The sequence below is a fragment of the Podarcis liolepis genome (genome assembly GCF_965112155.1).
Source record: "Podarcis liolepis genome assembly, chromosome: 4".
In the NCBI taxonomy this organism is placed as follows: Eukaryota; Metazoa; Chordata; class Lepidosauria; order Squamata; family Lacertidae; genus Podarcis; species Podarcis liolepis.
Window position 1 is genome coordinate 96886854 of NC_139558.1, and position 25318 is coordinate 96912171.

Sequence of the window (25318 nt, forward strand, 5' to 3'; positions counted from 1 at the left end):
GTGGCTTAGTCATGCTGGCCACATGACCTGGAAGCTGTACGCCGGCTCCCTCGGCCAATAAAGTGAGATGAGTGCCGCAACCCCAGAGCCGGCCATGACTGGACCTAACGGTCAGGGGTCCCTTTACCTTTTTACCTTTAACATTCTGGAGCAGATGGAGGGGTGTGGGGGGGGGGATGCAGGAAAAGGAAAGATAGGGGAACTTTCGCTGTACAAGTGGAAATCTATCCGCTCATGGAGATAGGCTGAGCCTATAATCTTGGAAGGAGGACATGGCAGAAACAGAGGCGCTCCCAAACCCTGCAGAGAGATATGAGGCTAATCTGCCTTTTTCCCCTGAGTGTGCTGCTAATGAAAGTCCATCAAGTAAAGAAGAGGCCAGGGCACAAGAACATAAGGCAATCCTGCTGGATGAGGCCAATGGCCCATCTCGTCCAACAGCCTCTTGTCACAGTGGTTGGGGGGAACCCGCAAGCGGGATTCGAACGCAAGAGCTGCTCTCCCCTCCTGTGGTTTCCAGAAACTGGCATTCAGAAGCCAATTAAAAATGGAAAGCGTGATGCTGGTGGTCAACAAAAGAGGCTTAAAGACTCTCTCGAGGCAAATCTATATAAAAAAAATGTAACATAAACACTGACAACTGGGAAACACTGGCTTGCAAATGCTCCAATTGGAGAACAGCATTTACCAATGGTCTCATGGGCTTTGAAAACGCTCGAACTCAGGACACAAGGGAGAAATGTGCTAAGAGGAAGGCACGCTTGGCAAATCCACACCGTGATCAACTCCCACCTGGAAACAAATGTCCCCACTGTGGAAAGACGCGTGGATCCAGAATTGGCCTCCACAGTCACTTACGGGCTCACTGTTAAAACTAGGCTTCCTCAACCTCGGCCCTCCAGATGTTTTTGGCCTACAACTCCCATGATCCCTAGCTAGCAGGACCAGTGGTCAGGGATGATGGGAATTGTAGTCTCAAAACATCTGGAGGGCATAGCTGTCAGCTTTCAGATTTGAAAATAAGGGATCAGCAACCTCGAAAATAAGGGATCAGCAGCCTCGCCTGCCCTGGGGACAGTCTACAGGATATCTAACAATCCAGGATAGCAGTGGGAAGCAGCAGGAAATGGTGCTGGAATAAGGGAATTTCCAGCAAAAAAAGGGAAGGTTGACAGCTATGCTGGAGGGCTGAGGCTGAGGCAGCCTGGTTAAAACTGTGTTTATGGAAGACAATCTTACTCGGCTACGAGTGATCATCAAAGAAGAAGATTCAGAAGCTTTAATGCATTTGGCTGTGGCAGTAGAGCCGAGCCATTGTGGCTAGTAGCCTTCTGCAAACAACCTCCTCACGGTTAAAACCCCTGCTTTATCCAGAAGAAGGCAAATGGGCTTACCATGGGCTTCTTGTATTCGTTGGGCTTGATGCAGCGGACGAAGAATGGCTGGCAGACGCTGAGAGTCCTCATCAGAAGCTCCAGCGAGCGCTTGAACTGGCTGCTGAGAGTCGGGGAGCGCTTCCTGGTCTCTGCCCCCTGGAAAGAAAGGGGGGGGAGCGCCGCAGAGGATCAGTGTCCGGAAATGAAAGGATAATGAAAACAGCAGCAGACCATTTCCCTCTCCAGCAGGGTCACAGGGGACAGTCTGTTGCACAGGAAGCCGTGTTTCAGCAAGGCAGGCCGTTCATCCGCCTTGGCCGGGGCAACCAAGCCTTTTCGGATTACAGTCAAACCTCGGGTTACAGACGCTTCAGGTTGCGATTTTTCGGGTTACGGACCCGCCGAAACCCAGAAGTACCGGAACGGGTTACTTCTGTGTTTTGGTGGTTGCACATGCGCAGAAGTGCTCAATCGCACTTTGCGCATGCGCAGAAGCGCCGAATCGCAACCCGTGCGTGCGCAGATGCGCCGCTGCGAATTGAGAACGTGCATCCCGCACAGATCACATTTGCAACCTGAACGTCCACTGTACTGCCTCCTGTTTCCATTAACTCATTCCCACTGCCCCCTACCCTAAGGTAAAGGTAAAGGGACCCCTGACCATTAGGTCCAGTCATGACCGACTCTGGGGTTGCGGTGCTCATCTCGCTTTATTGGCCGAGGGACCCGGCGTACAGCTTCTGGGTCATGTGGCCACCATGACTAAGCCGCTTCTGGCAAAACCAGAGCAGCGCACTGAAACGCTGTTTACCTTCCCTCCGGAGCGGTACCTATTTATCTACTTGCACTGGTGTGCTTTCAAACTGCTAGGTTGGCAGGAGCAGGGACCGAGCAACGGGAGCTCACCCCGTCGCGGGGATTCGAACCGCCGACCTTCTGATTGGCAAGTCCTAGGCTCTGTGGTTTAACCCACAGCGCCACCCGCATCCCTTCGGCCCCTGCCCTCGACAAAGCATTATTCAGGATAGCAGATGGCAGGCCCCACTAAGGAAGATAGCAACCCACCAAGATTCAAAAGAGTTAACAATTGGTTGCCGCCATCCAAGCTCTCAGGCAAGGGAAATTTGACACCCTGGAGATGGCAGGGGTTGGACTGGGGACCTTCTGCACTCAAAGCATGTCTTCTGCCCCTGTGGAAGGGGACAAAGGCACAAAGGGTATGCCCATCCATGGAGGTCAGTTCTCACAGTTGAAGGAACCTCCACAGGCGGAGTCAGTGTATCTCTGAATACCACGCACTGAGAACAAACAACAAGCGATGTTGCAAGAAAGGAGATTTCGACTAAACTTCAGGAAGAACTGTCTGACTGTAAGAGCAGTTCTCCCTTGGGCTCTCCTTCCTTGGAAGTTTTTAAGCAGAGGTTGGGTGGCCGTCTGTCATGGAGGTTTTAGTTGCGGTTCCTGCATTTCGGGGGTTGGACTAGATGACCCTGGGAACCCTTTCCAACTCTACCATTCCATGATTCAGAATATCTCACCAATAGGAACTCTGGACACTGCCTGGTACCAGGTGAGGCTATTTCTCCATCTACCCCAATGCTGTTTGCTCTGACCAGCAGCTGCTTCCTCAGATACCAGGCAGCCTCTGATTGGCCTGTTTGAAGCTGGCGTTCAGAGGGGAAGTCCTGCCCTGAGATCCCGCCAGACAGGGGAAATCTCCAATGGCCAGCAAGCACGTGAGAACTGTCTGCCGGAAGCCAGGGGGGATCGCAACCGCCGCCCACCTGAAAAAGGTGAGCATCCATTCTGTTCAAGTTCATAGAAAAGATCCTCTGCATTTCCCCCCTTCCTCACCAGCATTTAGAACGTTACAAGCTGCTGCGTCAAATTATAAAGCACACTTGTTATGTACTGAGTTGAATAGGATCCAAACTGCAGCAGTCTGACTGGTCCTAGAACAATAGGATCCAAAATGCAGCAGTCTGATTGGTCCTAGAACAATAGGATTCAGAATGCAGCAGTATGATTGGTCCTAGAACAATGCAGCAGTATGATTGGTTGGCAGGAACCACCCAATCCTGCTCCAGTTAGAAGTGAATCCACAACCTGATTGGCTTACAGTAGAATTCCAGAATTAGCCAATCATGTGCAGCCCATTGTGTAAATAATGTATATAAAGCAGATACTGTGAGGGGACTTTCATTCATTCCTCCTCACCACTATGAGCTGAATAAAGAGCATGAAATCACTTTGCGACTCTGAGTATATTTCAACACTTAAGAAAAGTAAGAAAACATCACACAGTGCGATGTCAATGGCCCCAATAATTATGATCTTTAAGTTTAAAGGCCCCAAAGTCTTGGGAGGAAAAAGAAAATGAATGCAAGAGAATGAACTTGAACTAAAAACTGTTCAAAGTTCTACCCCCCCAAACAGACTTAATTCACATTCCATTCACCCAGCTGTTCGTGGGAGCTACTTTCAGGTGTAGCTCAGAGATTTTTTTCGAACTACTTCAGATGAATTCGTTAAAGCAAATTAGTTCGTTCTAACGTTCAGTGAACCTTGGCGTCTATGGAGCACGTACTTTTGGTTCACATTTAAAAAGTGTCACATCCCATTTTTACGGATTTGATTCAACCCTCAAATAAGCAACGTGACTCAGGAAGTAAATTCCCTGCCCAGCCACAAATAAACAGCCAGCATCCCTGAGCGACAAGTGTCCAATAAGCTTTTCCAATGCCTCTTCTGTGGCAGTCCCAGATACCCAAAGGAAAATCCTGTGTAACAAAATTCCCCTTCGTTGCCTGCTGCCCATATAATAATTAACAGAGAATGGATTCTATTATCTATCTATTGATCTATCTATCTATCTATCTATCTATCTATCTATCATCTATCTATCTATCTATCTATCTATCTATCTATCATCTATCTATCTATCTATCTATCTATCTATCTATCTATCTATCTACTGAATAAAAGTGGGGCCCTGAGACTTGTGGGTATAAAGCGATATATAAATTCAAATAAGTGGGTATAAAGCGGTATATAAATTCAATAATTTCAATAAATGAAAATAAACTGTCCCCCAACCACCCCTTGGGAATACCGTACACAAACACCACACAATTTGTATCTGTATTGGATTTGAAATTGCTTTTGCATATGGTTTTTTGTTTGTTTGTTTGCTTGCTTGCTTTGGTAAACAGGAAATACTTTCCTGCAAGTTCAGGTATTTTATTTAAAAAAATTAACGTATCATATGGGATAAGGTACGGAATGATCTTTGAAGCATTGGATTTATGCCCTGGTAGTAGTCTGTCCCCGTCAACAGCCTAGCTCAGAGCTTTCCAAACTTCTCCAGTCGTCGGCACACTTTTTAGACGTGCATCGTTTCAGGACAGAGCAAATTCAGTTTCTCTAGCAAACCGGAGGTGGAACTAACCCCTTTCTAGCCCCGGGAGGAGTGTTTGTGTGACACACCTACACACTGCAGCCAACACGCTAACGTGTCGTGACGCAACAGTTTGGAAAGCTCTGGTCTAGCTGCCGCATTTTGAACCGGCTGGAGCAAAGTTCTCAGGGGCAGCAGTCCAAGGCAATGGCTGGACTTAACACATAAAGGTAAAGGGACCCCTGACCGTTAGGTCCAGTCCTGGCTGACTCTGGCGCTCATCTCGCTTTATTGGCCGAGGGAGCCGGCGTACAGCTTCTGGGTCATGTGGCCAGCATGACTAAGCCGCTTCTGGCGAACCAGAGCAGCGCACGGAAATGCTGTTTACCTTCCCGCCGGAGAGGTACCTATTTATCTACTTGCACTTGGACGTGCTCTCAAACTGCTAGGTGGGCAGGAGACATAGCGAGTCCTGAATGCAAGGTTCCAGAAAGAAGAACTGCCCCATTAAATAACTCTATTAATCCCAGAGAGGGAAGAGCCTGGAATAGGTTAAAGGGACCCCTGACCATTAGGTCCAGTCGTGACCGACTCTGGGGTTGCAGCGCTCATCTCGCTTTAGTGGCCGAGGGAGCCGGCGTACAGCTTCTGGGTCATGTGGCCAGCCAGACTAAGCCGCTTCTGGCGAACCAGAGCAGCGCACGGAAACACTGTTTACCTTCCCACCGGAGCGGTACCTATTTATCTACTTGCACTTGGACGTGCTTTCGAACTGCTAGGTGGGCAGGAGCAGGGACCGAGCAGCGGGAGCTCACCCCGTCACGGGGATTCAAACCGCCGACCTTCTAATCGGCAAGTCCTAGGCTCTGTGGTTTAACCCACAGCGCCACCCACGTCCCTTAATGGAATAGGTTAGGGGGAGGATAAAAGGGCTCAGCCAAGAATCAGAGGAAGTTGCCAGGTTGAAAATGCCTGACATCCTGTCCGACCCATCCAGCCTTTCTTTACCTTTCACCTTAGCAGGTGGGTCTTACTGACTGCCATGGAAGGGGTAAGGAAACGTGTCTGGATGAGAGCAGACTGAGAGGAAATAGGCCAGCCATCTTCAAATAGCTTCAAATAGAAAGGAGATTCCAGAGTGGTGCATGCTCTAGTTATCTCCCAATTGGACTACTGCAATGCGCTCTACGTGGGGCTACCTTTGAAGGTGACTCGGAAACTGCAATTAATCCAGAATGTGCCAGCTAGTCTGGTGACTGGGGGGTGGCCACTGAGACCACATAGCACCAGTCCTGAGAGATCTGCAATGGCTCCCAGTATGCTTCCGAGCACAATTCAAAGTGTTGGTGCTGACCTTTAAAGCCCTAAACAGCCTCGGTCCTGTATACCTGAAGGAGCATCTCCACCCCCATCGTTCAGCCCGGACACTGAGGTCCAGCTCCGAGGGCCTTCTGGTGGTTCCCTTATTGCAAGAAGTGAGGTTACAGGGAACAAGGCAGAGGGCCTTCTCGATGGTGGCGCCCGCCCTGTGGAACGCCCTCCCTTCAGATGTGAAGAAAATAAGCAGCTATCTTATCTTTAAAAGACAGCTGAAGGCAGCCCTGTTCAGGGAAGTTTTTAATGTTTAATGCTGTATTGTTTTTAACACTTGATTGGGAGCCACCCAGAGTGGCTGGGGAAACTCAGCCAGATGGGTGGTGTATAAATAATAAATTATTATTATTATAGTCAACAACAATGGGTTTTCGGAACCTCCTTTTGCGCTCTGAGCTCTTACAGGATGGAAGACTCTCCTGGCACACCCAACCAGGTAATTGCCAGACTAATGGAGGCCCAATTTAGCCTTTGATCACTAGAGGAAAAGCCCCTGAACCTCTTTGATTGCCCTTCGCCATCACCTTTTCCAGCATAATGTAGTGGCTCCAGGCATCCCTAGCAAAGGCAGAGAACAGCTTTGCTTCCCTGAGGCAAGCCCTCCGCGAATCCGCAACCACCTCTGTCCTTTCGCGAGCGATCTGCTGCAAAGGACGCAAGGAGAAGAGTAAAACTGGCGACAGAGGAGGGCGGGTTGGGGGGAGCAGGAGTGGGGTGGGGAGGGGGAAGAGAAGAAATGAACATACCACACACGAGGGAGCTCTTTGGCTTATTTTTACCTTCAGGCTGGGTGCTGGCGACTGCCCAAAAGCACTGGACGCATAGCCACAGAGAAACTACAGGGGATCAAAAGACAAAAAAAACAAACGAGAGACAGAGAATAGGAGAAAAAAAAAGTGAAAAAGAAGAACGACTAAGACAGGACTTCCGAGCTATTCACTAACCACAAGCAGCTGGTTCGGGGGTGTTTGAAACCCAAGTATTTGCAATGGCTGCTTTTGAGTAGGCGTTCTATTCCTGCCACCCAATGGTAGGGATGGAGAGGCAGAGGCAGCTTGCTGGGTGGGGTGAGTTGCAGCTGCTACGCTAGCTTCCCTGTAAGGATCTGGGGCCATGGCTGCTTAACAGGACGGACAGGTTGGTGCAGTGCAAACCAGGGATGTAAGAAGATATTGTTTCGTGCTGCATTCGTTGCACGCATCTGCGTTTCCATTCCGCTGCAGATCGCCTTCCGCTGCAAAATTCTGTTAACTAATGTAGTTGTTTTGCTGGGCTGATTTCTGTTATCAACACCGGAGGAATAAGCCAACCCCGGCAACTTTGGCTCCCATTTCCGTTTCATTGGAATTCAACACCCCCAGTGCAAATGTGCTGCGGGAACTACCGTATTTTTTGCTCTATAGGATGCACCCAACCATTCCATTTCTCCTGCTGCTTCACTGAAGGGGCGCTGCGGAGAGAGGGGGAGATTTTTTCCCCCTTGTTCTTCCCCTCTAAAACAAGGTGTGTTCAGTACGTTCAAGGTGCGTTCAGTCACCTTCAGTGAAGGCAACCCGAAGCCTCCGGAGCACAGCGGGAGTTCCCGCTGCGCTCTGGAGGCTTCAGGCGGCTACCTTGGAAGCCTGGAAAGTGAGAGGGGTCGGTGCGCACTGACCCCTCTCACTCTCCAGGCTTCAGTGAAGGCAACCAAAAGCCTCAGGGGCGCGGCGGGAGTTCCCACTGTGCTCTGGAGGCTTCGGGTTCCTTTCGACCTGCTCTTTGGGGCTGGCGGGGGGAAGTGCTGCTTTCCCCCACCACCAGCCCCAAAGAGCAGGTCGGAGAGCAGCGGAAAGGCTGCGCACAGCCTTCCCGTTGCTCCCCGAGCTTGCGCTCCGCAGGCTTTGGGTTCCTTTTGCTGAAGCTGGGAGAGCAAGACTCTCCCGGCTTCAGCGAAAGGAACCTGAAGCCTCCGGAACGCAGTGGGAATTCGGGGGCTATCGCTGAAGTCTGGAGAGCGAGAGGGGTCGGTGCGCACCGACCCCTCTCGCTCTGAAGGCTTCAGCGAAAGCAACGCAAAGCTTCCGGAGTGTGGAGGGAGCGCTCCCTCTGCGCTCCAGAGGCTTCATGTCGCTATCGCTAAAGCCAAGGAGCCTGCATTCGCTCCATAGGACGCACACACATTTCCCCTTAATTTTTGAAGGGGAAAAGTGCGTCCTACAGAGCGAAAAATACGGTAATTTGGCACTCCTGAGGATATGTTTGCACCGCACCAACCCCCCCCACCTCAATAAAAAGCAATGGCACACCCAGTTGGAAGCTAGAGCAGTGGTTTCACCCCACTTCTGAACAGAGGAGGAATCCATTTGGTCGGAGGCTACTCACTCCTCTGGATTTTGCATCACAGTTTGGGTGCTCAAAATCCACGAAAACACACATTTTACTGTTACGTGTATTTAACCCAAAAGCTCATTGAAGAGCATTGAAAAATATGCATTGGGGGGCATGCATACAAAAAAAAAGTGTGCATTGCTGCAGATAATAATGTGTATAATTTTTGGTTCATTCTTCAAATAATTCTGCATAGAATGGCATAGAGCAGACTGATGGTTGAGCACCAGCAAAAATGAATAGGAACAGATGTCGGCTGATCTGTCCCAGTGTGTGGATTTCAGTATAAAACTGCGAACTTTTTTTCTTTATTCTTCATCCTTTGGAGTGGTAGAAGCTGTGTGCATCTGATCAAGCATCAGATTGGCTTGTTACAGCAAGCAGCTTTCATGGAATTTGGATTTCAAGCAATAACCGAGAGCCTGTTCTTTTTCCATGTGCTGACTGATCACAAAACCTATCTCCATCCCACCCACACCCTGCGCATCCATTAAATACAAGCCCCACAGATCCAGCCCATCCTTTAGACCCCAGGACCCCTGAATGCTCCAGCAACAGCATCTTGAACACTGGGACCCCTGGGATCTGTAGCATCTCGTGGCTCCCGGGTCTTCAGTAAGGCCTTGGGAAACAGCAGTCCCCATGCATCCCATTGCCCCCAGCAAGTGCTGTTGCTAATGAGAACAACGCCAACAGCCTTTGCTACTGCTGTTGCCAGTTTAGATTTAGTGGGATGTGGCAGAGGGTGTCTTTCTGGCCATTTGCCCAACGCCTGACAATTGATACCCACTGATATTTTCCTTGAACAATATGGGTGGCTACCCGTTTTTGGCCCCAGCATTATGTTCCCTGTTGGCTGATGCCTTGGAGGCGATATCCCAGTGATGGATGTGGCCAAAACTGGATGTAGCCACCCCACACGGTTGCACACACCCAAGACCCACAGTCCCCCATCTCAGCTAACTTGTGTACATCACCTGAGGTTGGGCAGGGGATTATCAAACTCACCCCACTCCTCAAATGATCGATCTGATGACTGGGGAGCAGGCAATTTGTCTCCACCTCGGGATGTGACGGAGACCCTATGTCCCACTCCCTTTTTGCAACTGCCAAAATTTGCATTGGGCAGGGGCTGATCCAACCATATACCGTATTTTTTGCTCTATAAGACTCACTTTTTCCCTCCTAAAAAGTAAGGGGAATTGTGTGCGCGTCTTATGGAGCGAATGCAGGCTGTGCAGCTATCCCAGAAGCCAGAAGAGCAAGAGGGATTGCTGCTTTCACTGCGCAGCGATCCCTCTTGCTGTTCTGGCTTCTGAGATTCAGAATCTTTTTTTTCTTGTTTTCCTCCTCCAAAAACTAGGTGCGTCTTATGGCCTGGTGCTTCTTATAGAGCGAAAAATACGGTACATCAGTCTTTACGGACCTGGTCCCCCCAGCATCAATGCCACCACTGACATATGAAGGTTCCATCACAGGTAATATCCCTCCCCTCCAGTGTATCATAGACGAACATAGAGACCCTCTAGTCTCACACAAGGGTTACCATTTCCCTCCCACCCTGCTGATTAGATACAATTGAAGCCTCTTTTATGCTTTAAACCAGCTGTTCCACAAGTGGGTTGTACCACCCTCCAGGGAAGGAGATTACCACCAGGGCAGCAGGGGAGGAGCTGAAGGTGTCAATTACTTTGAAAAGCTGGCGTCGCTGGACCAAGTTAATCCATTTTGTTGTATTTGTTAAATCTACATAGCTTTAATTTTCAAACAGATGTGCAATAAATCGTTAGTCGCCAGAGTAGTTACCGTATTTTTCACTCTATAGGACGCACTGGACCATAGGAGGGGGAGAACGGGGGGGGGGGGGAATTCTCCCCCTTCTCTGCTCAGCTCCCCTTTAGCGAAGCGGCAGGAGAAACGGAGCCCCTTCCATTTCTCCTCCCGCTTTGCTGAAGGGGCGCTGAGCAGAGAGGGAAAACTGTGCAGCGCCTCTCCAGCGAAGCCTGGAGAGCAAGAGGGATCAGTGTGCACCGACCCCTCTCGCTCTCCAGGCTTCAGGCGGCTATCCACAAGCCTTCGGAGCACAGCGAGAACTCCTGCTGTGCTCCAAAGGCTTGTGGATAGCTGCCCGAAGCCCCCGGAGCGCAGCGGGAGTTTGCACTGCACTCCGGGGGCTTCGGGCTTCAGGCGGCTATCCACAAGTCTTCGGAGCACAGCGGGAACTCCGGGGGCTTCAGGCGGCTTCAGCGAAAGCAATGTGAAGCCTCCGGAGCATGGGGGGAGCTCTCCCTCTGCGCTTTGGAGGCTTCGCGTTGCTATCACTGAAGCCAAGGAGCCTGCATTCGCTCCATAGGACGCACACACATTTCCCCTTAATTTTTGGAGGGGGAAAAGTGCATCCTATAGAGCAAAAAATACGGTACTTGCCAGAGTTGTGCATGCTCTGGTTATCTCCCGCTTGGACTACTGCCATGTGCTCTACGTGGGGTTTTTTGAAATGCTCAGAGGAAATCTGATTGGTTCTTACGTACACTGTGTAAAAAGTTCTTTTGTGAATAAAACGACCTGGGCTGAAGGGTGGACAGGAATTATTATTATATGCACCTCGCCTTGAGTCTTGCTGGTCAAGCTTCTGTGTGTATTTTATCAGAGTCCAATCCTTCCTTTGCTTTGGGAACGCCACAAGAGATCCTTCTCCTCTTACCAAAGTTTGTGTCTTTTAACTGAGGTTGTTAGGGAACCACAAATCTTAAGGTCCCCCCCCCCTTTCCTGACATTTATTGGTGCTTTTCTGCCCAAAGGAGTCAAAAGCGGAGCATATCATCAAAAAAACCAGAAAGTGCCCAAATGAACACAGACTGCAAAGCATGCATATTGAAATAACAAAATCTGAGCAATGCACAAAAACACACACACACACACACACACACACACACACACACACACACACACAGGCCGGCAAGGAAAGAAAATACCAGTTAAACAGCAGATGAGGAGAAAATAAAAGCCATTGGCTTGATGGAAGTGGATGGCTTTCACCAGACACTGGAATGTCCCTAAAGTGGGTGGACAGAGGGGTCTCGAAAGCGGGGAGGCTTCCAATTCCTGGGTGCTGCTACCAAGAAGGCCCTGTCCCTGCCAGGGACCAAGGAGGGAATATTGCATTCGTTTTCCTGATAATAGTGCTAGCGCTTCTGTTTTCAAATGCTCCTTACCAGCGCTATTTCTCTGGGAAAAGAGGTGCCAGAGTTCACCATGAACTTCTCCCGTGTTCTCTTAGAATGGTAATTGCACCCACCTGAGAGGTGCCGAGTTCCAGTGAACACCAGCTGAAAAAAAAGAGCCCTGCTTGCTGGTATTCTGCCCCAAATTATGTTGCTTTACTCCTGCGATTTGCTGGGTTAAAGGGGCTTCACATGGAGATCTTCCAGAATCAAATAACACCGAAATGAGCGCCAATCACGGGCTATATTCCATGAGTTTTCCAGACTGTTATGTTGTGTGAAAGATCAAACACAATGGGGAAATCAACGGTTTTTGGATTCGGCGAAACCACTGGAAATAACCCGGGAGGACCCAAGTCCAACCTGCTCCCTGGAAAAAGGAGAATATTGGAGAAGGCTGGGCCTCCATCCTCAATAAGGGGATAATACTGACAAGGTGCTTGTAAGGATCACGGAATGACAATGCGCATAAAATGCTGCAAACACTGTAAAGCAAATAACTGCTAGAGTTGCTACGAATAGGTGATTTTGACTTTGGGAAACAAAAGTAGGCAAGCATCGCATCCCTAATTCTCATTGCTTCCTTTCAATCTGACCTTTTAACGCTCCGCTGGCACAAAATCCAGAGACGCTGTCTCTTTTATTCCTGCTGAAGCTGTTCTCTCTATGGCACCCGAACATGACCTTTGCCTTTAAGCTGTTCAGCCGAGGGATTTGATGCGCCGGCAAAGAGCCGACCCCCTGACCTCTTAACGCTGAGCTAGCTCTCTATCTCCTTATATGCGTTACTCTTCGGCATCATCCCCACCATGCAAAAAGGCTGCGGTGAGCCTCACCTTTCCGATTCAGAGCAGCTTCTTCCATGCGCCTTTCCTCAGCCATGCGCTTAAGCTGCGCCTCCTGACCTCACTGTGCTTAAGAGGTGTTTTACGAGTCACATCTTAAGTGACGCTTAAGGCTGCTGCTCAGCGGCTGATTTTTTACAGAAACAAATGTGGACAGTGTCATCAACTGAGCAGGGCCACCCATCCGACAGCAGGGCTGTCAACCGTCCCTTATTTGGCAGGAAACTCCCATATCCTAGCGCCGTGTCCTGCTGCTGTCCCTTATTGATGATGTCCCTTAAATTTCCCAGGTTTCAAAGGAAGCAGCTCCTCTCCCTCCCTCCCTGCCGGCCGGCTCCAACTGTGTTGCTTGGCTGCCCTGCCCGCCGCCCTCCGGCCTCCTCTCACCAGCCTCGGCCCCCGGGAGCCCCTCCCCGCCAGGACTGGCGGGAGCCTCGGGCCCTTCCGCCGCCATCCTCCTTGCGGCCGCCGAACTGAGCGTCTCTGCCTGGGGCCTCCCCTCTGCCTGCTGCCGCTCCCGCTAGGCCGTACTGCGGCTGTGCCGCTGAAGGACCCGGATGAGCTGGGCAGCCTGGCGTGCCCTATGAATTGCTGAGGAGCCTTGAGAGGAGAGCGAGGGCAACCATAGAGAAAGCAGTTTAGAGAGAGGAGGAGGAGGTGCGGGCAGGTGTTCCAAGGGCTAACCATATTGGGGGAAAGCAGAGGAAGGACCGCAAGTGCTTCTCCCATAGATTTGTAGTGGTAGACTAGCATAGAGAGTCTGATCTGTGGGTTTACTTCGGGCGCTATTCCCCCCCCCTCCTCCCACCCTGCCTGATGGAACTGAGAGCTGCAGATGGAGCACGAGAGAAAAGATACAGAACTGCAGCAGCATCTTCGTAGCTTGGACTTCGTTTTGCTCAAAAAGTGGTTGCTGCTTGTAGTTATTTAATTGCAGTGTTTCATCAGCTGGTGTCTTGAGTAGCAACCTCTGGAAACGAATGGCTAAAAACCGGACCCCTGGACGGTTAAGTCCAGTCAAAGGTGACTATGGGATTGTGGCGCTCATCTCACTTTCAGGCCGAGGGAGCCGGCGTTTGTCCACAGACAGCTTTCCTGGTCATGTGGCCAGCAGCACTAAACTGCTTCTGGTGCAACGGAACACAGGTGATAGAAACCAGAGCACACGAAAACGCCGTCAACCTTCCCGCTGCAGTGATACCTATTTATCTACTCGCACTGGTGTGCTTTCAAACTGCTAGGTTGGCAGGAGCTGGGACAGAGCAACGGGAGCTCGCCCCATCACACAGATTTGAACCGCTGACCTTCTGATCGGCAAGCCCAAGAGGCTCAGTGGTTTAGACCACAGCGCCACCCGCATCCCCTTGATCCAGGGGGAATGAACAGACACACGGGTTGCCTAACCAGACTGCATCTCCTCCCTCTACAGAGGCCATCCCAGCTTAGGAAAAGGATCAAGTGAAACCATCCTAAAGCAACAGTTCTGCTGGTCTCTAATTGCAAGTGTGCCCTTTGCCTAGGAATCTTTTAGCATGGCTGCACGATGGTTTGGGAGACGGCGGATGCGCTCATTCCATGCCAGCATGCCTGATTCTGGCCATCCGCATGCACACAGAGACTTAAACCCCTTCAGGTCCCATGGCCACCCATATGCCAGGCAGGATCAACAGGGGGAGCTGTCAGAGGGCAGGCATCCCAGAGCAAAAGGTAGAATCTGCCTTAAAAAACAACCCCAAACACATTGCACATTCCCAACCATGCACACATCACTAAACCAGGAACATAAAATGAACATCACAAGAGTGTGCCTTTCGTGGTTTCAAGTATGGCTGTCACCTGACTAAAGAAATCTTAGCTGGTTGGGAGATTTAGCTGATTAATAGGTATAAATTTGCATGCGAGAAAAAGGTATAGAATTGCAGGAAGAAGAATGTTTGTTTATAGATGGTGCTCAAATGAGGCATTTAAAATTTGCAGCTTGATTAATCAAAGACATGTTATCAGGCGATCAAAATGTTTTTTGAAGTGACTAATCTAACATTGATTGATTGATTGATTGATTGAGGTCAGTTGTGGTGTAGTGGTTAGAGTGTCAGATGGAGGGCCGGGAGTAAAAGGTAAAGGTAAAGGGACCCCTGACCATTAGGTCCAGTCGTGACCGACTCTGGGGTTGCGGCACTCATCTCGCTTTACTGGCCGAGGGAGCCGGCGCACAGCTTCTGGGTCATGTGGCCAGCAGGACTAAGCCGCTTCTGGCGAACCAGAGCAGCGCATGGAAACGCCGTTTACCTTCCCGCCGGAGCGGTACCTATTTATCTACTTGCACTTTGACGTGCTTTCAAACTGCTAGGTTGGCAGGAGCTGGGACAGAGCAGCGGGAGCTCACCCCGTCGCGGGGATTTGAACTGCCAACCTTCTGATCAGCAAGTCCTAGGCTCTGTGGTTTATCCCACAGCGCCACCTGCCAGGGTTCAAATGCCAGCTCAGCCCAGAAGATCACTGGGTGACTTGTTCTCCCTGCTCCTCATTTAATCCCCAAAACAATCCTGTGAGGGAGGTTAGGCTGAGAGAGGCAGGGATGGGCGACCTTGTTTGGGGGATTAAATGAGGAGCAGGGAGAACAATGCAAGGGAGGAAAAGGTGGGAAATAAATGCAAGGAATAAAATAAATATTGCAGCTCCTGTTTCAGAACTAGCAGCGCCGGCCAAAGGAAAACTGGTGTTGTCTTGAACATCAGTTGCATGTGGCGGTACAAAGACATGGGAAAGGGCTGGCTGAGAGGATTCTGCGAGCTTTAGCAATAAATGCTGGAGAATGATCTGTTGGGAAACTGTGTACGTCCAGCTACTCACACAGAGTCAATTAAGGTTTGGCAGACAGCCAGAAAGCAATCTGAAGGAGTAAGTCTGCCTGGAGATAACAGAGGCATGGAGACTGCTCCCTGATTGGTCAAGCTCTCTCAAAGGAGTGATAATTAATGGCCTACTAACTGAAATGCGTGGTTCAGTGTTTGTGAGTTCAGAGTTCTGTGTCAGTGTAGGAGTTGTGAGTCGTGTCAGAGAGAGCTAGCATAAGATCCGTGTTCTGTTCCTGTAAATAGTCCACTGTATATAATAAACACCTAACTACAAGTTCCTGGTTCCTGCTTCATCTATCCTGTCTGCAGCCAATTGCTTCCGTGGATTCTGTGTGTACTCTGCTAGGTCTGGCTAAGGTCCTGCAACTAGTCAGAAGATTGCGAAACTCCAAATGGGTTTTGCCAATATGATCATCTCCCCCAGCCATTATGAAAAAATTCAGTGTATTCCTGAAAGAAAACAGGATCTGCAATGATAAAAGGGCTTCTTGTAGCAGCTTTATTAACTGGAGCAGGGTTTCCCAAACTTGGGTCTGTTTTTGTTTTTTGGGTCGCAGTTCCCACCATCCCTGACCACTGGTCCTGCTAACTAGGGATGATGGGAGTCCAAAAACAGCTGGAAACTGAAGTTTGGGAAATCCTGAATTAGAGAATATTTCCAAAAAGAAGGATATGCTCTCTGTCTCAGTTAACCCTTTATTTTTCCTTTCATACTCCAAGAGGCTGGTATGCTTTTAAATGGATGTCAAATTGCTTACAGTTACTTTTAAGTGGGCCCTTTAGTTTGTGCAAAGAATTGGATATCAAGAATGTGAAGGGGGAAGGAATGGGTTTCTGTGCAGTCAGTTTGAAACTGACCCAAAATCCCCATTTTTCCTCCTCCAAGGGAGCATTTCTAAAATGCTCTAAATTGAGCTCTTGAGCCAAAACCCAGCTGTATAAACAAGTGCTCAAAGCTCTCTCCCTTATCAGTCTGTAACGGCAATGAGTGGCCTTGCCAGTTCCAGTAGAGCAGGGATGACGCGTCTGGGTCTTATCTTACATCCTGACCACAAAGACCACAAAGACGCACAGACCTTGTCAAGTCTGGCAAGAGGCCCGGGAACGGCGCCAGGAGTTGGTGACCTCCTGCCCCAAGATAAGAGTATAGGAACAGGAACAACCTTTTATGGTCAAGAGTACAGGAAGAGGAAAACCCTTTTATGGTCAAGAGTGCCGGAACAGGAATAACTGTTTATGGTCATGGATGTCAACTTACGTGTATAAGCTGACGTGCTTGAATTCCTGGGGAAGGGAGGAGAGGGTGCCTGGAGGATATACCGTATTTTTTGCACCATAACACTCACTTTTTTCATACTAAAAAGTAAGGGGAAATGTCTGTGCGTGTTATGGAGGGAATGCCTACGGGTGGCATGCCTACGGATTTTCCTCCTCTAAAAACTACGTGCGTGTTATGGTCGGGTGCGTGTTATAGAGCGAAAAATACGGTATATACTGCATGAAATTGCTCATTTCTTTGGACTTGCTGTGAACTGACCACGCAAGTGGATTCTGCTATCCGGAGAGCAGAATAAACTCTTTCTCTGAATCAGCCTCGGTGTCATTTGACTTCCTCCCTCCCTCCCTCCCGGGAGCAACGCAGGCCCCACCAGTCGGTAAAGTCTAATAAGGCTACAAATGTACAAATATACAAGTAGCCCAAAGGACCGCCCAATCCAGCATTCTGTTCTCAGCCGGATGACCCAATGGGAAGCGCAAAAGCAAGACCCCCAAATGCAGCAGCACTCCTGCCCAATTGTAGTTCCCAGCAACTTGGCATTCAGAGGTGTTCGGCCCATGTTCATATTCCACACCCAACAACCCACCCTACCCCTCCGCAATAGAAATTTATTACCATGGCTACATCAGCCTGGAAGATCTGTTTGATGAACTTGTTCCTCGAGGAGTGGACCAGCTGGATGATGTCTCCATGAAGTGTGTCCCTGTTTTTCTCCAGAAATCCTGTAGTGGAGAAGACAACAGCATGAGCCCAGAATTATTTACACTGCTGTAAGGTTTTTTGGGAGGGGGTGGGTGGGTCAGTCAGCATGATGCTCTGAGTCCCTTGCAGTTCTTGGGATCATGTCTCTGTGCAGGGTAGAAAGTATGAGGAGCAAGAGCGCCCAACCAGCTCCTTTGTCCTGGCAATGGTTGTGGCTGACTAGTTAAGCGCTATGATTAGCATAATCATGCCGCAGAACAGGGGTCGGCAAACTACGGCCCGTGGGCCAGATGTGGCGCTTGCTCCAAGCTCAGACCACATGGCTCTAACAAGCCCCTCTTCCTATAATTTAGGAACTTTCAACACTGTAACTAAGCCAAGTTTTACTGTCTGTGCAACAGTTTCCGACTGGTGTACATAAAACCACATGAATCTGACTTTTGGAGAGTTTGTAAGTAAACCATTTTTAACTTACCGAATATGTGATCTTTTTCTACACTGGGGGAAGAGGGAAACTTTGGAAGGAACTCACAAGGGCATATTTTAAAGGTCTAACAGCCTATATTTCCATGCTTTACTTTACTGCATATTTTGTGATTTTTAAATATCTGCTGGCATTCTCTCACCAAAAAGCACTTGCCCCAAACTTGGATCTTGGCATCCAGGGAATTCACCTTTTATATGTGTATTTTTTCCCCTTTGCCACCAACACCTGCTTCATCTGTTTTGGATTCCAGGCTGTGACTAATTGAAAAGCAAGATCTGTTTAGCCGTTAATGCCACGAGCCCTCCATCTTGTGCTCAGGTTGCATATAGGTGTAAATAAAACCACATATCCTAAAAACACCACACTCTCCACTGACTTTCATTCCAAGGAAGCTGAATCCAGAGTAAACACTTGGAACCCCTGGGTTCTTTCCCAGCACAGAGATTGGGGGAGCGTATTACAATATATTCAAGTCTGAAGCCCATTTTCATCTCATGATGGGCACAGGGCAAGTTTTCGACTGCTTCCTGATGGGAACTCAGTATCACAAACAGGTCATTCAGATACTGCACACAGGCAGCTGCTGACTCCTGCTCTGGAAGGTAGGACTCGAATCCATGGCTTCAAGTTGCAGGAGATTCCGACTAGACATGCAGGAAAGCTTTTTGGCAGTAAGAGCTGTTTGACAGTGGAAAAGTCTCCCTCAGAAGGTTGTGGACCCTTGGAGGTTTTTAAGCAGAGGCTGGATGGTCATCTGTCATGGATACTTTAGTTGAGATTCCTGCATTGCAGGGGGTTGGACTAGATGACCCTTGGGGTCCCTTCCAACTCTAAGACTCTACGATTCTATGACTTTGACGTACCTTTCGTCTCATAGTACACGACTCCAGCGAAGTGGTTGATGCCAAACTGGGTGTCGTAGTTGTTTTTGGGAGGGATGTAGTTGGTGTTGAGCTTATGCTGGGAGTTCAGCTTGTGCAGCATGGTCGTGTCTGTTCCCTATATCAATTAGAACACAATACCCAACTTTAAAAGGTTTGCTGCAGTGGTCCAAAAATGATCAGCTTGATCTGCCAAGCTTTTTCTCCCTCCTTGCATCGTATACTACCTGGATGACTTTCTTTCAAGGGGGAAATGATAAGTGTCTGCATAGGCAATTTTTTGTGCGAGCTCGTGGCATGGACTGGTTGGACGCAGAGGAAGGGTGGGAAGAATCAGCTGGGGAACCCCCAAGGGAAGAAGGCTCAGAGCTATGGGGAGTTGGTGGCGGGACAATGATGAGTGGTTAGAGGGAGAAGACTGGGAGGAGGAGGTGTCGGAAGCTGAATGGACAACAGGGCTTAGTGAGCAGGTAGAGCCCGTGACAGAGAGCAGTCCAGAAGCAGAGGCAGAAGTGGAGGGAGGTCAAGAAGCAGAGATGGGTCTGGTTGGTGAAGAGTCACAGGTGTCTCTCCCTCTTGTTACAACAAACTACCCTTCCCTCTGGTCTTCTAGGACCAAGAGAGGCATGAAGTGGAAGGAGCAAAGGCAGGCAAACAGCCACAGTCCCTAATTGCTTGTGGGAGGAGGGAACCCTGGAGAGGAGGTAAAGGTAAAGGACTCCTGGAAGGTTAAGTCCAGTCAAAGGCGACTCTAGGGTTGCAGCGCTCATCTTGCTTTCAGGCTGAGGGAGCCATCATTTGTCCACAGACAGCTTTCCGGGTCATGTGGCCAGCAGGACTAAACACCATTTACCTTCCTGCCGGAGTGGTAACTATTTATCTACTTGCACTGGTGTGCTTTCGAACTGCTAGGTTGGCAGGAGCTGGGACAGAGCAACGGGAGCTCACCCCGTCATGGGGATTCGAACCGCCGACCTTCCGATCGGCAAGCCCAAGAGGTTCAGTGGTTTAGACCACAGCACCACCTGCTTCTCTGGAGAGGAGGAGACATTGGCGACTGTGGGAATGGTTCCGTTTAGATCTCATAAAACAGCTGCACTGGTTGCCATTTTGTTCCCAGGCCCAAGCTGCTTTGGTGGTAAGGTCCCAGATGATTCTGGCCTCAAATATCTGGAAGACCTCCTTCCTTACAGATCCTCTTGAGTGGTGAAATCAGCAGAGGGAGTTATTGCAATCAGATCCTTCTTGCAGGCTTCTGAGTGCAGCAACTGCTGATTTCAGCACTGGTGAGAGGGTCTGCCGGGAAGAAGGAGGTCTTCCCTCGATCCAGGACACAAGTTCTAAATCCTGACCTTGGGGAATTTGCTCTCCTCGTCAATGAGCGAGATGATGTTCATTGGTTTGATGGCGATCATGTCGAGGGCATCCTGGTTGTCGGTGAACTCGATGTGCTGCCAGTTAATGTTCTCCAGGTTGTATTCCTCCTGCTCCAGCTTGAAGACGTGGCGGACGAAGAATTGCTGGAGGTTCTCGTTTGCAAAGTTGATACAGAGCTGCTCAAAACTGGGGGGGGGAGGGGATATCAAGCATCAACAGTGAGGGAAATAGAGAAACAGAATTTATTATTTTTTTTAAAAAAAACACAGGAATAATTTGGTAACAGATGCAAGAATGTTACACACACACACACACACACATACACACACACACACACACACACACACACACACAGTGGTACCTCGGGTTAAGTACTTAATTCGTTCCGGAGGTCCGTTCTTAACCTGAAACTGTTCTTAACCTGAAGCACCACTTTAGCTAATGGGGCCTCCTCCTGCTGCCGCGCCGCCGGAGCACGATTTCTGTTCTCATCCTGAAGCAAAGTTCTTAACCTGAAGCACTATTTCTGAGTTAGCAGTGGCTGTAACCCGAGGTACCACTGTATATATAGGTAAAGGGACCCCTGACCATCAGGTCTAGTCGTGGCCGACTCTGGGGTTGCGGTGCTCATCTCGCTTTATTGGCCGAGGGAGCCGGTGTACAGCTTCCGGGTCATGTGGCCAGCAAGACTAAGCCACCTCTGGCGAACCAGAGCAACACACGGAAACACCGTTTACATTCCCGCCACTTTTGTGGCTTTTGAACTGCTAGATTGGCAGGAGCTGGGACCGAGCAACAGGAGCTCACCCTGTCGTGGGGATTCGAACCACCGACCTTCTGATTGGCAAGTCCTAGGCTCTGTGGTTTATATATATATGCTAAGAATTACTGCCCAGCATGATGATTTGAAGGACCCCCTTCTCGCAGATATACCCATGTACTTAATGCAAACATGTGAAGTCCTCTTCTGGGTGCCCTTACCAGGTCTACCAGAAGTAGGGCCTTTTCAGTGTTGACACTCCTTATACACTCTGCTATAGGGCCGGCCTTACCATTAGGCAGAGTATGAGTCCTACATTGAACATCCCTCTTTAAACATGATTACTTTAATTAGGTGCCAGGATTGGACACCCCTCCCCCATCTCTTCAAATCCAAACAAAGGAGAGTGTCAGGCTTCAGGGACTCGACTTCCTCATCCCTTTTGGCCATAGATAAGCAGGACAAAGCGAAAAGAGTCGCTTACCATATAAAGAGTCTTTAATGATCACAGCAAAAGAACAAAGCAGCCATTCTTGGAATGAAGGTGCTTCCAATTAAGGTTTCCACCTACTTCCCCCCAGTCACTTCCGTGCTTTGCAACCTGATCTCGCAACCACTGTGCTTTTTGTGTAGCCAACTTATCTGCTCTAGGTCTCCTTGGACTGATAGGTTAGACACTTTCCAGCGAGAAAGAGAGTCTGTTAGCTCTCTCTCTCTTCCAGTTCTTCTTCACTTTGCTGTTTACCTCCCAGTTCTTCCCAACTTTTGCCTTCAGAACTATGCCCCTCTGCAAACCGCTGTTCCAAATCTATACTGCTCCACTGCTCCTGGGCAGCTTTAGGATAGCAGGTTTTTCCTGAACATTTCTAGCTCCTGTACCTGTTCACAGTGAAGTTCTCAAACCCAAAGATATCAAGGAGTCCAATGGATCTCCTCACACTTTTGTGTTCATGGGAAGGAGGTCTGTAAATGGCAGCGTTGATCTTCTCCACAATCCATACGAAAAGCCTTCCGTAGATTCCCTGGAAAGGTTGGAGAAAGGGAAGGGAAGTAAATGCCGTTCATTTCATAGCTTGCCTCGAAAGCTTTGGCTCTTCAACATGCCTCTTGCTGGCCCAGGGACAGGAACTACTCGTAACAATTGGATTCTAGAATTTTACAATGTGCATTTTTTTATTTTTCAATTTGCAAACCTGTGCCAAAGGCCTTTGGCCTCGACTCAAGCAAGGGTGATGTTTGGATCTAGTTTGGCTGAGCTCATGCATACAATTTGGCTGATGCTGCATAACAAAACAGGCCACTGAGAGCTCATTAAGCCAGAACACATCTGGCATTTCAGTTATCCAGAATATCTGATTGAAGAACATTAAGAGCATCTTATACTGGGATTTCAGCTATCTAAAGAATGACGGAAGAACTGTAAGAATACTTTATGTGCTGTGTAAAGGTTTTCTTTCCATTCAGATTATTGCATGGTACACAGGGCTGGATTTAGGTTTGATGAGGCCCTAAGCTACTGAAGGTAATGGGGCCCTTTGTCAACAACAAATGGTTGCTGTTTTTTGTGTTGAATATATGCTAGATGGTAATTTATGGACCTAATAGGTATCTAAAGCCATTTCCACATAACAAAATATGTATTTTATCAAAGTAATTGTTGAGCTTAAATACAATTAAGAAGAAGTATATTAATAGTGAAATAATTATTAAGCTCTAACTGTATATAGGTTTTATTTCTTTTTTATCTTATATTTTGGAAATCTACATCCCTTAATTTTTTGAGGGGCCCCCAAGAGAGTGGGGCCCTAAGCTTTAGCTTGTTTAGCTTATACGTAAATCCGGGACAGATGGTACTTCACATGCTGAGGAAATATTATTTTGAGATACGTTAGAGGCAACTGGGACAAAGCGGTGCACAAACTGTCGAAATAAATAAATGGTGTAAATATTTCCATTTTATGGCTCTATCTACTTCTGCTACTGCATAGCAGAATTTTTACACCTGGTGTTCAGTTTTAATGACTTTTATATTGTTTCTTCTTGTCAGCTCCCATTTTTATGCAATGAATTTTGTTAACAAGTTTATGGCTTCACGTCCATTAGATTTCATGTAAAAGGCAAAAGGTAAAGGACCCCTGGACGGTTAAGTCCAGTCAAAGGCGACTATGGGGTTGCAGCGCTCATCTTGCTTTTCAGGCCGAGGGAGCCGGCGTTTGTCCACAGACAGCTTTCCAGGTCATGTGTCAAGCATGACTATGCCGCTTCTGGTGTAACAGAACACCGTGATGGAAACCAGAGCGCACAGAAATGCTGTTTACCTTCCCACTGCAGCGGTACCTATTTATCTACGTGCACTGGTGTGCTTTTGAACTGCTAGGTTGGCAGGAGCCAGGACAGAGCAACAGGAGCTCACCCCGTCGCAGGGATTCGAACCGCTGACCTTCTAATCGGCAAGCCCAAGAGGCTCAGTGGTTTAGACCACAGCGCCACCCGCGTCCCTGGGATTCCATGTATACAGAAGCTGATGATAGAATTCATTTAGGTTTGTTATCCTTGAATTCTTTAATGTCCCTGCATAATTTCAACCTGGTCCTGGGAAACCCACAAACTTGAATGTTTTGTAAATCACTTTGATGTGTGTGTGTGTGTGTGTGTGTGTGTGTGTGTGTGTCCCAGAATCAAGCGGTTTCTTGAAAATTTTAGAAAATAAATAAGAGAGAGATGGGAGTGACTTTACCTTTACGAAAGCATCCCTGACATCCAGCGCCTGCTCCATGCTGAGAGGGGTGGAGACGGTCTCCCCCCTTGTGATGATAGTCCGGCTGGTGAGGCAGTTCATTAGGTCCTGAGGGTCTACCTGCAGGCATTGGAAATAAAAGCCATTCACTGTCCTCTGCAGCTCTGATCTGAGCATCTATCGCCTCGCCCCCAACTTCAACAACATGTCATGGCTAAAAATTGGCCGCTGTTTCTTTAACGCTAAAAGAACTGAGTCAGCGGACTACAATGACTCATGCAACCTTTCACCAAATTGTACCTGTATATACAGAGTGGTCAGTGTTACTGTTGAGTGTGGGTTGATTGGATTGTAGAAAGCTGGTTGTCTTTGGTGTGTGTAAAAGCTGTCGGTTATGGTTGGAGAAGAAGACTTTTTGAAGAATAAAAGCAGCAATACTCTGCGAGAATACTCTTTTTCAAAGACTCTTTTGTGGCAACTAAGGTCTGAGGACTAGGCAAAGGAGTAAAAAGGAGGTCAGAACCTAGATCAAGCATCTAGATCAAGGGAAGTAATAGTGCCACTGTATTCTGCTCTGGTCAGACCTCACCTGGAGTACTGTGTCCAGTTCTGGGCACCACAGTTCAAGAAGGACACTGACAAACTGGAACGTGTCCAGAGGAGGGCAACCAAAATGGTCAAAGGCCTGGAAACGATGCCTTATAAGGAACGGCTAAGGGAGCTGGGCATGTTTAGCCTGGAGAAGAGGAGGTTAAGGGGTGATATGATAGCCATGTTCAAATATATAAAAGGATGTCACATAGAGGAGGGAGAAAGGTTGTTTTCTGCTGCTCCAGAGAAGTGGACACGGAGCAATGGATCCAAACTACAAGAAAGAAGATTCCACCTAAACATTAGGAAGAACTTCCTGACAGTAAGAGCTGTTCGACAGTGGAATTTGCTGCCAAGGAGTGTGGTGGAGTCTCCTACTTTGGAGGTCTTTAAGCAGAGGCTTGACAACCATATGTCAGGAGTGCTCTGATGGTGTTTCCTGCTTGGCAGGGGGTTGGACTCGATGGCCCTTGTGGTCTCTTCCAACTCTATGATTCTATGAACCTTTTCTTTTTCAAACACTGACACGACAAACTGAGGTGGTGAGGACAGGCTGCTCTGTAGCTAAAAGGGAACAACTGAGAAACACAAGAGACTCGTCAGCACGCTCTGCGGGAATCATAAGATCTGCAGAAGTACAGCATCTACATCTGGGGTTTTCTGGGGCCAGTGGTACCTGTATGGAATTTTGCAAAATGTGTCGAGGGCACCAATCAGAAAGGAGGTGTGTCATGACACAAAATGCCTAAAAGCGGTGGTGTCGCATAACACAACATGGCTATTGTGGGGCCATTGCACAATCTTTTTGTTTTTGTTTTGTTTTGTTAGAGCGTTTATTAATTTTCCAAAAAAAACCCATCCAATTAACATATCAGATCATAATCCAATAAAAACAAAAACAAGATCAAATTGTCTTCCGAATTGTAATTTTGATTTTACGGCTTCCCACAGTCTGAACCTTGAAGTGTATCCATATCTCAGTCCTGCCTCTCACGATATTTCCATATTTCCAGATCCGATTTTATCTCTCCAGACCTCTTCAGGCCATTGCACAATCTAAACT

The 25318-nt window shown here is 48.5% G+C and overlaps 1 protein-coding gene across 1 annotated transcript in view; it reads right to left on the bottom strand.

The window, feature by feature from the left end:
* MYO7A (myosin VIIA) overlaps positions 1–25318 on the bottom strand; it is a 177150-nt gene that overhangs the window by 66873 nt on the left and 84959 nt on the right. The window contains exons 12-18 of the mRNA XM_083499152.1: positions 23665–23784; positions 21807–21949; positions 20143–20353; positions 18773–18908; positions 17336–17442; positions 6927–6983; positions 1395–1532 (exon numbers count right to left, since the gene is read on the bottom strand). Coding sequence (XP_083355278.1) covers positions 1395–1532; positions 6927–6983; positions 17336–17442; positions 18773–18908; positions 20143–20353; positions 21807–21949; positions 23665–23784 — 912 coding nt within the window. The remainder of the gene's footprint in view (positions 1–1394; positions 1533–6926; positions 6984–17335; positions 17443–18772; positions 18909–20142; positions 20354–21806; positions 21950–23664; positions 23785–25318) is intronic.